Source organism: Ranitomeya imitator, chromosome 1, assembly GCF_032444005.1.
Source record: "Ranitomeya imitator isolate aRanImi1 chromosome 1, aRanImi1.pri, whole genome shotgun sequence".
NCBI lineage: Eukaryota > Metazoa > Chordata > Amphibia > Anura > Dendrobatidae > Ranitomeya > Ranitomeya imitator.
The window spans coordinates 129132364-129149439 of NC_091282.1; the positions used below are offsets into that span (position 1 = coordinate 129132364).

Consider the following 17076-nt stretch of genomic DNA (forward strand, 5'->3'; position numbering starts at 1 on the left):
TCCAAATGCTCTCTAGCAAACTTCAGACGGGCCCGGACATGTACTGGCTTAAGCAGTGGGACACGTCTGGCACTGCAGGATCTGAGTCCATGGTGGCGTAGTGTGTTACTTATGGTAGGCCTTGTTACATTGGTCCCAGCTCTCTGCAGTTCATTCACTAGGTCCCCCCGCGTGGTTCTGGGATTTTTGCTCACCATTCTTGTGATCATTCTGACCCCACGGGGTGGGATTTTGCGTGGAGCCCCAGATCGAGGGAGATTATCAGTGGTCTTGTATGTCTTCCATTTTCTAATTATTGCTCCCACTGTTGATTTCTTCACTCCAAGCTGGTTGACTATTGCAGATTCAGTCTTCCCAGCCTGGTGCAGGGCTACAATTTTGTTTCTGGTGTCCTTTGACAGCTCTTTGGTCTTCACCATAGTGGAGTTTGGAGTCAGACTGTTTGAGGGTGTGCACAGGTGTCTTTTTATACTGATAACAAGTTTAAACAGGTGCCATTACTACAGGTAATGAGTGGAGGAAAGAGGAGACTCTTAAAGAAGAAGTTACAGGTCTGTGAGAGCCAGAAATCTTGATTGTTTGTTTCTGACCAAATACTTATTTTCCACCATAAAATGCAAATAAAATGATAAAAAAAACAGACAATGTGATTTTCTGGATTTTTATTTCTCAGTTTGTCTCCCATAGTTGAGGTCTACCTACGGGCGGCACGGTGGCACAGTGGTTAGCACTGCAGCCTTGCAGCGCTGGAGTCCTGGGTTCAAACCCCACCCAGGACAACATCTGCAAAGAGTTTGTATGTTCTCTCCGTGTTTGCGTGGGTTTCCTCCGGGCACTCCGGTTTCCTCCCACATTCCAAAGACATACTGATAGGGAATTTAGATTGTGAGCCCCATCGGGGACAGTGATGATAATGTGTGCAAAATGTAAAGCGCTGCGGAATATGTTAGCGCTATATAAAAATAAAGATTATTATTATGATGTAAAATACAGACGCCTCTCATCTTTTTAAGTGGTGGAACTTGCACTATTGCTGACTGACTAAATACTTTTTTGCCCCACTGTATGTGATTGTATTTGTGGGTCATATCTGGGGCATAATTCTTCTGATTGCCTGTTATTTGTCTCTTCGGTCATGTGTATTGATATGTAATATTTTAGGTATTATGGGCATACTTATGGATGTATTGATGTGCAATATTTATTTGTAATTCTGCTTGATAGGCTTGTTTTCCTTCTGTACATGTGACCGTCTGAGCATATTATGATATGTAACAGAGCCCATAGTGATATGTATATATTTTGTTGTTTGGATTATGCTGCTGGTCGTAACATTACTTACAATTATATATATATATATATATATATATATATATATATATATATATATATATATATATATATATATATATATATATGCCCCTTATGGTATTGATCTCCGTCGTTCAAATCGCAATGCTGTTATCTTTTCAAATCTATTTATTTTACATGTATTATATTCCTTGTTTTGCCCTTAAATAAAATGTTTTTTTTTGTGCTGCTCCCAGTGCGCATGCGTTCCCCGTCTCGCAGCACCGTGCTGGCCTCCCCCTGACGTAGGGCTCCATGTGTTCCTGACACGGACAGATGGGGTAGGCGTCGGGTGCGGCGATGGCTATCGCGGCTTGAAAGTGAGCTGCACATTGTTTGGTGGTGTGTAAATATGCATGCCATTGGCACTTATTCCCACATGCCCCCTGAGGAAGGAAGTTTTTTTTTACTCCGAAACACGTGTCGGGGTGGGCTATTGGCCTCGCACTCCTGGACTTAGTAAGTATGCATCATGTTGTTGTTCACATCTATTGGGTATAGAATGTAGTACTATTAGTGCTGCCCCATTTTTTACATCTGCCATATTTTGGCATTTGAGTGATGGTACATGAGTGTTTGGCCAATTTGGCCCTTTTCTGTCTGTAAGAGACCACTGTGGGTACATAGTTATTTCCTTCACCCCTGCCATTGTACCTGTATTGTTAGGTTTTATATTTGAGATTTAATAAAGTTTATATATTTATGGGACTCTAGGACTGCCGTTTTTTGCTTTTTATGGGGTGTATACTGTTTGCAGTTGGCCCCCATTAGTCCTCTTTTACATGTTGGCTATGAGATATATAGTTATTAACTCCAAATTAAATTTCATCTGGGTATGTCTTCATGTAATATGTTTGCTACAATTAGTTTGTATTGTAATGATCTTTGACCCAACCCCAGGATGTCATTTCCTTCTGTCTTATGTATAGAAATTCCTGATGTTTATTACTGTGATATGGCCAGTGGAAGGCGCTGGTCCAGAGTGCTGACTTGCCTATCTTGGACTTGAAACCTATTGTGCTTGGCAATAGCACATTCTTATAATGTGAGCACACTACCTCCCGCCTTTGAGAGTTTCCGTTACCATTCATTTCACAAGGACGTCTGCACTATAAAGCTCCTTGGATTTTTCTTTCATTAGGAATCAATCATGCCATTGTCTTACCATGTCCTCTCATAACCGCCCTCCCATCGTTTGGTTCTTTCTGGTTCTTCATCCATTTCTGAACTAAGAGATCACTGATGACTTCAGTAGGAGAATAACATTGGTACATTAGTATATCATTATATAACACTACAGTTTCATTCTGTGTAGTAAGGAGCTAAGACTTTAGAGTAAAAATGGCGATAGTCAAAGTGAAATTACTACAGGTTATTAATGGGGGGGGAGCAGTAATCCAGGGCTTGGTCCACACGGCATCTGTGCCCATTGCCCAATTGTGAGCAAACACCGTGTGCACTGCTAAATACTGGTGCAGAGACTAGGTACCCAAACCGTATAGTAAAATATGGAAAAGTCTCGCACTCAACTTAAGTATTTATATTCGTAGATTTTATTTGGTACTAGAGGTAGCACTGGAAACGTTTCAGTCCAACCGGACTTTCATCAGTCACTACATAATCCAAGAAACAAAAAAACAATGTGGTATATACAAAACAAAACATATACAGAACAAAAGTATATACAAAATTTCACAAAATTTCCTTAGAGCCAAAATTGTAGATTTTATATCTCAATGCTGGTGCCGCAGTGAAATCACACATAATAATATCCTCGCTAGGTGTGTTATGTGGAGTATAGTTATTATAGGTGTAAGTTTAACACACATACCGTGTTGTGCCAACTAGTGTGTGGCAACAGGTCCTATATTCATATGCAGATAATGCGTGGTGCCTAGGGTGGCATAGGGAGGAAGTGAGGATTTATAATCATACGTAAAAGACTGTAACAGGTCTGGTGAGGGAAAGGTAGTACTTACAGGTAGAAACCGCCTGATATAGGAACAGCGTAATAGATGAGAGGAGTATGCATGAACTGTGGAGTAATTATAAGAAAGGGGGGGGGGGGGAGGAAAGAAGGGGGAGAGGGTAAGTATGAATTCAGATAAACATGAGCCAGTGGGTTCCTATATTAGCAAACCCTTATATTAATGTGCCCCCTTATCTTTATAAATACATCATAGAAGTTTATGTAAGGCTCGAGGTAGTGACCTCAGATTGCCAATGGTGGGACAGGGGCTGCAGAAAATGAAAAATAAGAATAATGGAAACGAAAGTAAAAAATACGTGTCAGCGCACAGAACCTGATACTTATATGTCCGGTCTACAGATGGGGAATCCATTACCTGGAGCAAGGCCGCTGTGCTGTATGGGAGGTCCTCTCAGACACGGAGTCCACCGCTAGTCTGAAGAGAGATTCCCTGCGGCGTGCTTATATATCCGGGGTCTATGTTATGGTGAACGGCCGCGACCGGAAGTGACGTGAACGCATGCAGCCGTACCGGAAGTATACGGCCGTGCGGGTCACAATAGAAGGATGCGTTCCATGGTGGTAGCGCTGGGCTCAAAAGAGCACAAAATATAAAGCAGCGCATCTAGTGGACGTTGTAATACAGTGTAGGGTAGAGGGGAAAGGGATGAGTTTATTTTGTAATGAAATACAGAAACTCCATATAGGAGCTGGGGATGGGAGGAACAAGGAGGCAGGGTTGGGGGGGGGGGGAGGAAGGGGGAAGTACCACCTACGGAGTTGAGTATGATAATACGTGGGAAGGGAAAGGATGGAGACTATCTGCGCCCTACACTCTTTAAAGATTCACCTGACTTCTGCACTAAATTTGAGCACATCCTCAATAAGTGTTCTCTGGATTTAATTACCCTGACAGTAGAATATCTCCAACGTGCCATTGCGGACACCTCTGAGAAAATTAAGACCATTGAAGTTCAGTTATCTACAACAGGTACACCGGAGGAGTTATCTGCCCTCAAGACTGAGATCCAGGACCGTATTACCCGGCACAAAAGGGACATCGAGGTCAGAAAACGAAACAAATTTGTAAGGGACGCAGAGGACTACAAGAATAACAGAGTCTATAGATGGCAAGACAACTCTCGACGTACCAACACACGTCCGAACCAACCCATATCCTCAGATCTCTCAACCTCAGGATCGGATCACGAATCTGGACCATCTACCTCGGTGCCAACTATTCCTTTTTTAGGACAACGCAGATATCCCACAAGAAGACCAGACGGGGACAGAAACATAAGAAGGAACCAGGATACCAACAGGATCACCTGATCAAAGGTATGGACAACCTAGTGATTAATATCTCATCTCGAACCCTGAACGTGGCTGAACATTCGCTCCTACAAAAAGGACTCTCATTTTGTCCGTCCTATCGCTGCCGTACATTTGATCTAGATATGGATCTTCAGAGATTTTTTCGCCTCATTAGATTGAAAGCGTATTTTTCTACTAATCCTCCAGCCGTAGATACCGTTCCCATCAGTGACAATCCCAAATTACTGTCCTCCTCCAGTTTGGGCCTACGGAACAAAAGCCACTTTAGGCCCCCACATTGTTCCCATGCGGTCCAAACTTTTGTTAGTTTTGTACAGGATTCATTTACATCCCTCAGAGACAACATAGAAAGGGGTAACCTTTTTTATCCTTCCAACCTTACTGCTGAGGAGAGACACTCCCTAAAAAAACCTTCAGGGGGACAAATCCATTATAATGAAACCGGCCGACAAGGGGGGTGCCCTGGTGGTCATGGATAAATCGAAATATCTGGCCGAAATAACACGACAACTGAGCGATCGTTCCATTTACCAGGCACTGGATAGGGATCCCTCACATACAATTCGCCAAAGCATTGAAACCATACTTCACAAATATACTGAGTTGGGCGTTTTAGATCAGAAGACATGTAGCTTTCTTCTGAACCCCAATCCCATCATACCGGTCTTCTACACATTGCCCAAGATCCACAAAAATCTAGAGAACCCACCAGGGAGGCCCATAGTGGCCTCCACCGACTCAATATTATCCCCTATAGCGAGATTTATTGAGAGAATTCTTACTCCTCACATACAGAAGTCTATATCTTTTTTACTAGACACAGGTTCCTTTCTAAAGCTTGTCAGGGAGATTAACATCGTTCCCACGGATGCCCTTCTAGTGACCCTCGACGTGAAGAATCTCTATACCTCCATACCCCACGTGGAGGGTATTAACTCGGTACGGAATTTACTTGAGAATACTGATATGGATGTAGATCAGATTTCGTTATGTATTGACCTCCTGAGGGTCATACTCAAGTGTAATTTCTTCCTATTCCAAGACACATTCTACCTACAAACGAGGGGGACCGCAATGGGGTCACACGCAGCACCTCCATATGCTAATGCATATATGGTTCATTTCGAGGAGAGTATCATATACACAAACACTTTGTTCAAGGACAACATCATCATATGGAGAAGATACATCGATGATGTGTTCTGCGTATGGCGGGGCTCAGTAGAAACACTCCACACCTTCCTATCATTCCTGAACACCTCCTGGCCTGGCATCACCTTTACTATGAATTTTGACCTCTGGAGCATGAATTTTCTCGATACGCTGGTAATTAAGGACCCAAGTGGTCGATTGAGTACAGATCTTTACTCTAAAAGCACAGACCGTAATAGTCTTTTACATTTTCAAAGTCTTCATCCTCCATCAACCAAAAGGTCCATACCCAAAGCACAGTATCAGAGGGTACAACGCATAGTCTCCGACCCCGACACCAGAGAACAACGAACACATGAGATGACACAGAAGTTCCGAGCCAGAGGGTATCCTTTACCTCTATTGGAAGATTCTAGAGCCATGACTAACAGACCCAGGGCAGACACTACATCACGTATCCCGTTCGTACATTCTTTTCACCCCTTCATGTATAAACTACATAGGGCTATACGTAGCAACTGGCTGATCCTCTCTAATGCCTATCCTAACGTTGTGGAATTCCAACACCCATTTCTCCCGTGTTTTAAAAGAGCTCCAAGTCTACGGGATAACCTTGTTAAGGCCGACATTGGCACCAACGCCACCGTGAGACAAAGTTTTCTTGGTAAACCAAGGGAAGGGACATTCCCATGCTTGCATTGTGTCCAATGTAATAACGTTCTCAAAGGGAACGTAGTCACTCATCCACATTCTGGCAAACAATTCAGAGTTAGAGGGTACTTCACGTGCAGTTCCACGTATGTCATTTATGTGGTCTTTTATATGTGGGGGAAACATCACAACCTATCAGGGATCGGGTGTCCAAGCACAAATCTACCATCCGCTGCAATAACCTCCTGCTACCATTACCTCACCATTTCCACACATCAGGACACAATATCGCACAGTTGAAATTTCAAGTTCTTGAACAAGTTCCCATACAGCGTAGAGGGGGTAATAGAATCCTTATGCTTAAGAAACGTGAGGCATATTGGATACACACTTTGGACGCACTATCACCCAAGGGGCTAAATAGGGAATACGAGTTATCTGCATTTATTTAAGGCTATTGAGTGCCCTGTTAACCCTGCTGTTCTGTTCGGTCTGGGGAGACCTATTTTGAACTTTGGTATTTTTTGGGGTGTTCAAGATGCGGTTCTGAAACTTGTGGTTGATTGACTTAAATGAGGATGGGTCGGTCGGCCACGGGTTTCAGAGCCGCATCTTGAATATTTTAAAGAATATTGAAGTTCAAAGTCGGTCATTTTTGACCAACAGAACAGCAGGGTTAAACTGCTGATGTATTTTCTCTTTGACTGACTTATGTGATGTTGATTCTCTCAAAAATGTGTACTAACATACATCTTTGTTTTCTAGAGTCGTCTGTATTAATGATCGGTTGTCACGTCACGAACTACAGTCACCACAGGATCGATCACCTCTTTCCGTATATGGTCATCTGTATGATGCCACCACTCACTATAGACATATCACTTCTTTTGATCTCAGTCATCTACGGCACTTGTATCCAATATGTGTCACATCCTGGATCCATCGGAACACATCACAGTGGCACTCCACTCACACCTGTCATGTGCAGTGATTATATGGGACCCCCTCGGGGTATCTCTCCTTATTATCTCTCCACATACTCAGTCTGCAGATCTCTTGCTCTTTATCCCATATCCCTTATCTCTATCGGCATGTCAGATAGTCTCCATCCTTTCCCCTCCCACGTATTATCATACTCAACTCCGTAGGTGGTACTTCCCCCTTTCCCCCCCCCCAACCCCGCCTCCTTGTTCCTCCCATCCCCAGCTCCTATATGGAGTTTCTGTATTTCATTACAAAATAAACTCATCCCTTTCCCCTCTACCCTACACTGTATTACAACGTCCACTAGATGCGCTGCTTTATATTTTGTGCTCTTTTGAGCCCAGCGCTACCACCATGGAACGCATCCTTCTATTGTGACCCGCACGGCCGTATACTTCCGGTACGGCTGCATGCGTTCACGTCACTTCCGGTCGCGGCCGTTCACCATAACATAGACCCCGGATATATAAGCACGCCGCAGGGAATCTCTCTTCAGACTAGCGGTGGACTCTGTGTCTGAGAGGACCTCCCATACAGCACAGCGGCCTTGCTCCAGGTAATGGATTCCCCATCTGTAGACCGGACATATAAGTATCAGGTTCTGTGCGCTGACACGTATTTTTTACTTTCGTTTCCATTATTCTTATTTTTCATTTTCTGCAGCCCCTGTCCCACCATTGGCAGTCTGAGGTCACTACCTCGAGCCTTACATAAACTTCTATGATGTATTTATAAAGATAAGGGGGCACATTAATATAAGGGTTTGCTAATATAGGAACCCACTGGCTCATGTTTATCTGAATTCATACTTACCCTCTCCCCCTTCTTTCCTTCCCCCCCCCCCCCTTTCTTATAATTACTCCACAGTTCATGCATACTCCTCTCATCTATTACGCTGTTCCTATATCAGGCGGTTTCTACCTGTAAGTACTACCTTTCCCTCACCAGACCTGTTACAGTCTTTTACGTATGATTATAAATCCTCACTTCCTCCCTATGCCACCCTAGGCACCACGCATTATCTGCATATGAATATAGGACCTGTTGCCACACACTAGTTGGCACAGCACGGTATGTGTGTTAAACTTACACCTATAATAACTATACTCCACATAACACACCTAGCGAGGATATTATTATGTGTGATTTCACTGCGGCACCAGCATTGAGATATAAAATCTACAATTTTGGCTCTAAGGAAATTTTGTGAAATTTTGTATATACTTTTGTTCTGTATATGTTTTGTATATACCACATTGTTTTTTTGTTTCTTGGATTATGTAGTGACTGATGAAAGTCCGGTTGGACTGAAACGTTTCCAGTGCTACCTCTAGTACCAAATAAAATCTACGAATATAAATACTTAAGTTGAGTGCGAGACTTTTCCACATTGCCCAATTGTGACTTATTAAAGGGAACCTGCCACCCCCAAAATCGATGGTGAGGTAAGCCCACCAGCATCGGGGGCTTATCTACAGCATTCTGTAATGCTGTAGATAAGCCCCCGATGTATCCTGAAAGAGGAGAAACTGACGTCATATTATTCTCACCCAGTGGCGTTCCCGCTGCGGTCCGGTCAAATGGGTGTCTCAGGTCCTCTCTGACCTTTCCGGCGCCTGCGCACTGCAGTACTTTGCTCTGCCCTCAACAGGGTAGACAAAGTACGCCTGCGCCGGAGCATGAAGACCAGAACAGGACGTCATGGAATGAAGATGGGAGGTGCCGGAGCGGACCTGAGACGCCCATCAGAGCGGGACCGTCCATGGTGAGTATAATCTAACGTCTTTTTCTCCTCTTTCAGGTAACATCGGCGGCTTATCTACAGCATTCCAGAATGCCCCTGATGACGGTGAGCTTACCTCACCATCGATTTTGGGATGTCTAATACTTACCTTTTTATTGGTGATCCTTACTGTTAGCCTACTGTATCTATGTATACTCTCAAGAGGCCTGTGTCCGACAGTGTGCAGTCGGAATGGGTGCCGAGTAGTGATGAGCAAGCGTGCTCTGATATGGTGTTATCTGAGCATGCCCATATCCTAATGGAGTATTTTCGGCATGCTGGAAAAAAATGCTCGAGTTGCAGCGGCTGCATGTCTCGCGGCTGTTCGACAGCTAAAATACATGTAGGGATTGCCTGTTTGTTAGGCCTACAATAAATGTCTGGAACTTTTCATAAAGTGTACCGTAACGTCACCTAAGATGCCAATCACCAGAGGTTGAAAGTCTGGGTTTTATTCAACCTCCGCCTGGGTGATATTACTGCGTCCCATTACTTTAACTCTATAGGGCCACTACAAGAAATGTATACCATGAGTTCTATATTTCCTTACAGTGGGCCCTAAGTTGGACAGCTGCCTCATCCAATCCAACAATGCACACTGACAGGCACATGCCTCCTGAGCGTATGCGCCCAACAGAGGGCTTGGATGCAGCATGGACCGAACCTAAACAAACCATATACAGGTGAATGTGGCCAAAAGAGCACACTTTCGGCCTTCTGGTGAATGGTCGCCTATGGTGACATTACAGAAAAGCTGCCAAATGTATCCTGCAGACAAGGTGCAGACACAGTGTGCAGTAGTACTAACTTGTCCACCTACAAAATGTACAATAGCCCCTTCCTCCAGTGACGTAGTAGGCAGTGGTCACTTCTGCGCAGCAGCACACTGTGCTGTCACGTAGTACGATACACACCCCATTATAGTCCAGAGGTCGCTCTGCTTCCATTTGCAGCCATCATGTAAAGAATGAATTCCATGTCTCTGAATCCGGGTTCAGGCCGACCACCAGAGTGGAGAGATGGTGGCGCAGACAAGGGTCTCTCCATCCAATGCTGAGCAATTCCGAGTGCAAACGCTCTTGGCTGTATCCAGAACTGCTGTAGCAATGAATGGAGATTAATGGTGTCATCACCTTTACACGCACTGGTGGTCGGATGCTGGCGGACCACCATTCTAGGGATACAAGCAGGTTTCTCCTACATGACCCGCACTTATCAGATTTCTGGCATCCTATGGACAGATCCGATGGTCAGGCCGCCCCGCTGAATCTTATTGCTGAGGTTATTTGTAGGCACTCTGCATAGCACTCTGCTGTGTATTTCCCTGCGGGACGCAGATACCGGACTGCCCAATATATACCAGGGGGAGATCCACGAGTGCAATGGAAGAAATCGGTGTCCTGCACCAGAGCACACTGGGTCGGCTCGTGGCTGGTAACCATGCACACATATAGCTCAGCACGGGAGCTGGAGACACAAAACGGAGGATGTGAAGGGAAACTCTCCTCATAGCAGGTGTCACTGCAGTAATAGACAGAAGCTGCAGGACCCCATCCAACAGATATACAGGGGCCCACATGGCCTAATGGGAGGAAAGGGCACCCCCTATAGGTGAGAGGAGGAGATGTCACGTCCTCCTGCCGCCCCAATAATAACACTGTCTGATGCCATTCATTTATTAACAGACTCATAAGAAAAACTACAGCAAACATAGTTTCCCTGCACCCCCACCCGGTAACGTGTGAGCACCGAGCCCTGCACGAGGAGGAGGCCCAGAGCAGGAGGCCAGCACACGGCGGAGGACATGTCTGCAGAAACGTACCTCACACACAGGACACCGGCGCAGCCGCAGGATGGTGCAGGCGAAAGGACCTGTGGTGACGTCATGCCCATGTGACGGGATGATGTCATAGGAAAGGCGGGGCCTCCTCATTCATTGGAAACCTGATACCCGGAAGCGGCTGCGGCTCATGTGAATTCCACCAGCAGCAGCTCCGCCATAGACGGCTCATTGCTGAGGAGAATGGAGCGGCTGTAGGGAGGAGCGGCTGTAGGGAGGAGCGGCTGTAGGGAGGAGCGGCTGAAGGGAGGAGCGGCTGTAGGGAGGAGCGGCTGTAGGGAGGAGCGGCTGTAGGGAGGAGCGGCTGTAGGGAGGAGCGGCTGAAGGGAGGAGCGGCTGTAGGGAGGAGCGGCTGTAGGGAGGAGCGGCTGTAGGGAGGAGCGGCTGTAGGGAGGAGCGGCTGTAGGGAGGAGCGGCTGAAGGGAGGAGCGGCTGTAGGGAGGAGCGGCTGTAGGGAGGAGCGGCTGTAGGGAGGAGCGGCTGTAGGGAGGAGCGGCTGTAGGGAGGAGCGGCTGAAGGGAGGAGCGGCTGTAGGGAGGAGCGGCTGTAGGGAGGAGCGGCTGTAGGGAGGAGCGGCTGTAGGGAGGAGCGGCTGAAGGGAGGAGCGGCTGTAGGGAGGAGCGGCTGTAGGGAGGAGCGGCTGAAGGGAGGAGCGGCTGTAGGGAGGAGCGGCTGAAGGGAGGAGCGGCTGTAGGGAGGAGCGGCTGAAGGGAGGAGCGGCTGAAGGGAGGAGCGGCTGTAGGGAGGAGCGGCTGAAGGGAGGAGCGGCTGTAGGGAGGAGCGGCTGTAGGGAGGAGCGGCTGAAGGGAGGAGCGGCTGTAGGGAGGAGCGGCTGTAGGGAGGAGCGGCTGTAGGGAGGAGCGGCTGAAGGGAGGAGCGGCTGTAGGGAGGAGCGGCTGAAGGGAGGAGCGGCTGAAGGGAGGAGCGGCTGTAGGGAGGAGCGGCTGAAGGGAGGAGCGGCTGTAGGGAGGAGCGGCTGTAGGGAGGAGCGGCTGAAGGGAGGAGCGGCTGAAGGGAGGAGCGGCTGAAGGGAGGAGCGGCTGTAGGGAGGAGCGGCTGTAGGGAGGAGCTGCTGAAGGGAGGAGCGGCTGTAGGGAGGAGCGGCTGTAGGGAGGAGCGGCTGTAGGGAGCAGCGGCTGAAGGGAGCAGCGGCTGTAGGGAGGAGCGGCTGAAGGGAGGAGCGGCTGTAGGGAGGAGCGGCTGTAGGGAGGAGCGGCTGAAGGGAGCAGCGGCTGTAGGGAGGAGCGGCTGAAGGGAGGAGCGGCTGTAGGGAGGAGCGGCTGTAGGGAGGAGCGGCTGTAGGGAGGAGCGGCTGTAGGGAGGAGCGGCTGAAGGGAGGAGCGGCTGTAGGGAGGAGCGGCTGTAGGGAGGAGCGGCTGTAGGGAGGAGCGGCTGTAGGGAGGAGCGGCTGAAGGGAGGAGCGGCTGTAGGGAGGAGCGGCTGAAGGGAGGAGCGGCTGTAGGGAGGAGCGGCTGTAGGGAGCAGCGGCTGTAGGGAGGAGCGGCTGAAGGGAGGAGCGGCTGAAGGGAGGAGCGGCTGTAGGGAGGAGCGGCTGAAGGGAGGAGCGGCTGAAGGGAGGAGCGGCTGTAGGGAGGAGCGGCTGTAGGGAGGAGCGGCTGAAGGGAGGAGCGGCTGAAGGGAGGAGCGGCTGTAGGGAGGAGCGGCTGAAGGGAGGAGCGGCTGTAGGGAGGAGCGGCTGAAGGGAGGAGCGGCTGTAGGGAGGAGCGGCTGTAGGGAGGAGCGGCTGTAGGGAGGAGCGGCTGAAGGGAGGAGCGGCTGAAGGGAGGAGCGGCTGTAGGGAGGAGCGGCTGAAGGGAGGAGCGGCTGTAGGGAGGAGCGGCTGTAGGGAGGAGCGGCTGAAGGGAGGAGCGGCTGAAGGGAGGAGCGGCTGTAGGGAGGAGCGGCTGAAGGGAGGAGCGGCTGTAGGGAGGAGCGGCTGTAGGGAGGAGCGGCTGTAGGGAGGAGCGGCTGAAGGGAGGAGCGGCTGTAGGGAGGAGCGGCTGTAGGGAGGAGCGGCTGTAGGGAGGAGCGGCTGAAGGGAGGAGCGGCTGTAGGGAGGAGCGGCTGTAGGGAGGAGCGGCTGAAGGGAGGAGCGGCTGTAGGGAGGAGCGGCTGTAGGGAGCAGCGGCTGTAGGGAGGAGCGGCTGAAGGGAGGAGCGGCTGAAGGGAGGAGCGGCTGTAGGGAGGAGCGGCTGTAGGGAGGAGCGGCTGAAGGGAGGAGCGGCTGAAGGGAGGAGCGGCTGTAGGGAGGAGCGGCTGAAGGGAGGAGCCGCTGAAGGGAGGAGCGGCTGTAGGGAGGAGCGGCTGTAGGGAGGAGCGGCTGAAGGGAGCAGCGGCTGTAGGGAGCAGCGGCTGTAGGGAGGAGCGGCTGTAGGGAGCAGCGGCTGAAGGGAGGAGCGGCTGTAGGGAGGAGCGGCTGTAGGGAGGAGCGGCTGAAGGGAGGAGCGGCTGTAGGGAGGAGCGGCTGAAGGGAGCAGCGGCTGTAGGGAGGAGCGGCTGTAGGGAGGAGCTCACCGGAGCCTCCATTCCACACAGCTCAGTGCTGAGGTGATAACAGGAGGAGCTCTACATGGGCATTATACTCACCGCTAGGTTCACATTGCAGTCTATGGTGGTACGTTTAATGGACTATGTTACACCGCGGCACAACGCGGTGTAATGTAGTCCGTTAACGCCGCCATAGACTGCAATGTCAGACCGGACGCATCGCTAGCGCACGCCCAGATGGAGTGGGCAAGTGCCAGAATAGGCGCATCTTCCAGATGTGCCTTTTCTGGGGTGGCCGGGGGCAGATATTTTTAGCCGGGGGGGGGGGGGGGGGAGTTGGCAATAACCATGGACCCTCTCCAGGCTATTAATATCTGTATCTGCCCTCAGTCACTGGCTTTCCCACTCTGGCAGAGAAATTTGCGCGGGAGCCTACGCCAGTTTTTTCCAGTGATTTAACCCTTTATTTTAACAGCTAGAGTCCCCAAATTTTGCACATGCACTCTACTAACATTAGTAGTGAGGAATATGTAAAAAAATTACGGGATATGAAATGGTTTACTCCATGTAAACCATGTCTCATATCATGTCGGGTATGGGAAATAGATAGCAAAAGCCGGCAATTGAATTACCGGCTTTTCTGCTATCTAGCGCTGTATGAAATATAAATATACTATATAATTGTCTTAAGGGTCACTTCCGTCTGTCCTTCTGTTTGGCTCGGATATTCATTGGTTGCGGCCTCTGTCTGTCATGGAAATGTAAGTCGCTGATTGGTCTCGGCAGCTGCCTGTCATGGCTGCTGTGACCAATCAGCAACGGCCACAGTCCGATTAGTCCCTCCCTACTCCCCTGCAGTCAGTGCCCGGCGCCCGCTCCATACTCCCCTCCAGTCACCGCTCACACAGGGTTAATGCCAGCGGTAACGGACCGCGTCATGCAGCGGGTAACTCACTCCGTTACCGCCGCTATTAACCCTGTGTGACCAAGTTTTTACTATTGATGCTGCATATGCAGCATCAATAGTAAAAATATCCAATGTTACAAATAATAATAATTAAAAAAAAAACGTTATTCTCACCCTCTGACGTGGTGTCCTCTCCTCGGCAGTGCAAGCGGCAGGTTCCGGTGCCAAAGATGCTATGCGAGAAGGGCCTGCCATGACATCACGGTCATGTGACCGCGACGTCATCACAGGTCCTGCGCTCATACCAACCCTGGGACCGGAAGCTGCCGCGTGCACCGTACACAGGCGCCAGGGGCCCTCGGAAGGTGAGTATATGTTTATTTTAAGTCTTTTTTAACCTGTTACATACGTGGCTGGGCAATATACTCCGTGGACATGCCTATTCTAGAATACCCGATGCGTTAGAATCGGGCCACCATCTAGTGTATATATATGTGTCTCACTGATATACAGTGGGGCAAAAAAGTATTTAGTCAGTCAGCAATAGTGCAAGTTCCACCACTTAAAAAGATGAGAGGCGTCTGTAATTTACATCATAGGTAGACCTCAACTATGGGAGACAAACTGAGAAAAAAAAATCCAGAAAATCACATTGTCTGTTTTTTTAACATTCTATTTGCATATTATGGTGGAAAATAAGTATTTGGTCAGAAACAAAATTTCATCTCAATACTTTGTAATATATCCTTTGTTGGCAATGACAGAGGTCAAACGTTTTCTGTAAGTCTTCACAAGGTTGCCACACACTGTTGTTGGTATGTTGGACCATTCCTCCATGCAGATCTCCTCTAGAGCAGTGATGTTTTTGGCTTTTCTCTTGGCAACACGGACTTTCAACTCCCTCCAAAGGTTTTCTATAGGGTTGAGATCTGGAGACTGGCTAGGCCACTCCAGGACCTTGAAATGCTTCTTACGAAGCCACTCCTTCGTTGCCCTGGCGGTGTGCTTTTGATCATTGCAATGTTGAAAGACCCAGCCACGTTTCATCTTCAATGCCCTTGCTGATGGAAGGAGATTTGCACTCAAAATCTCACGATACATGGCCCCATTCATTCTTTCATGTACCCGGATCAGTCGTCCTGGCCCCTTTGCAGAGAAACAGCCCCAAAGCATGATGTTTCCACCACCATGCTTTACAGTAGGTATGGTGTTTGATGGATGCAACTCAGTATTCTTTTTCCTCCAAACACGACAAGTTGTGCTTCTACCAAACAGTTCCAGTTTGGTTTCATCAGACCATAGGACATTCTCCCAAAACTCCTCTGGATCATCCAAATGCTCTCTAGCAAACTTCAGATGGGCCCGGACATGTACTGGCTTAAGCAGTGGGACACGTCTGGCACTGCAGGATCTGAGTCCATGGTGGCGTAGTGTGTTACTTATGGTAGGCCTTGTTACATTGGTCCCAGCTCTCTGCAGTTCATTCACTAGGTCCCCTGCGTGGTTTTGGGATTTTTGCTCACCGTTCTTGTGATCATTCTGACCCCACGGGGTGGGATTTTGCATGGAGCCCCAGATCGAGGGAGATTATCAGTGGTCTTGTATGTCTTCCATTTTCTAATTATTGCTCCCACTGTTGATTTCTTCACTCCAAGCTGGTTGGCTATTGCAGATTCAGTCTTCCCAGCCTGGTGCAGGGCTACAATTTTGTTTCTGGTGTCCTTTGACAGCTCTTTGGTCTTCACCATAGTGGAGTTTGGAGTCAGACTGTTTGAGGGTGTGCACAGGTGTCTTTTTATACTGATAACAAGTTTAAACAGGTGCCATTACTACAGGTAATGAGTGGAGGAAAGAGGAGACTCTTAAAGAAGAAGTTACAGGTCTGTGAGAGCCAGAAATCTTGATTGTTTGTTTCTGACCAAATACTTATTTTCCACCATAATATGCAAATAAATTTTTAAAAATACAGACAATATGATTTTCTGGATTTTTTTTTCTCAGTTTGTCTCCCATAGTTGAGGTCTACCTATGATGTAAATTACAGACGCCTCTCATCTTTTTAAGTGGTGGAACTTGCACTATTGCTGACTGACTAAATACTTTTTTGCCCCACTGTATATATATATAGATAGATAGATAGAGATATAGATATATAGATAGATATATAGATAGATATAGATAGATATAGATATATAGATAGATATAGATATATAGATATATAGATATAGATAGATATATAGATATAGATAGATATAGATAGATAGATATATATATTGTGGTGCAGTGACCAATGTTACAGCCAGGGGGCGCTGCGTCTGCACTTCAAGATGCACTTGGAGGCATAGTTGTGATGAGACAAAGTCCAGCAGAATTGTAGATGGCCGGTATGTGTGTTGCAGAGGAGGACACTGCGCTGTCAGTCTAAAGCTATGTTATGGTCTGGGACCTGTAGTCCCACATGTAAATGTGTAAGTTCTAATGGGAGATTGGCAGGGCTAGTCATGAGAGATGGGAGGGTCAGACTAGCCACACACACCCACACTCCCACCCAGGGGAGTGGTTACAGGTATGTAATGTGACCAGGGTGTGGGTCACGTGGTTCCTGTGTTTGGATCTGA

The 17076-nt window shown here is 48.2% G+C and overlaps 1 protein-coding gene across 2 annotated transcripts in view; it reads right to left on the reverse strand.

Annotated features, from left to right (window-relative positions):
- The window catches only part of GTF2H2 (general transcription factor IIH subunit 2), a 71590-nt gene extending 60176 nt beyond the window's left edge, over positions 1–11414 (reverse strand). The window contains exons 1-2 of one of the 2 annotated variants that reach the window (XM_069750746.1): positions 11047–11414; positions 2516–2596 (exon numbers count right to left, since the gene is read on the reverse strand). In XM_069750746.1, coding sequence (XP_069606847.1) covers positions 2516–2571 — 56 coding nt within the window. In that variant the 5' untranslated portion in view covers positions 2572–2596; positions 11047–11414. The remainder of the gene's footprint in view (positions 1–2515; positions 2597–11046) is intronic. The other variant, XM_069750754.1, reaches the window with a different exon arrangement.
- Between the last annotated feature and the right edge of the window lie 5662 nt (positions 11415–17076).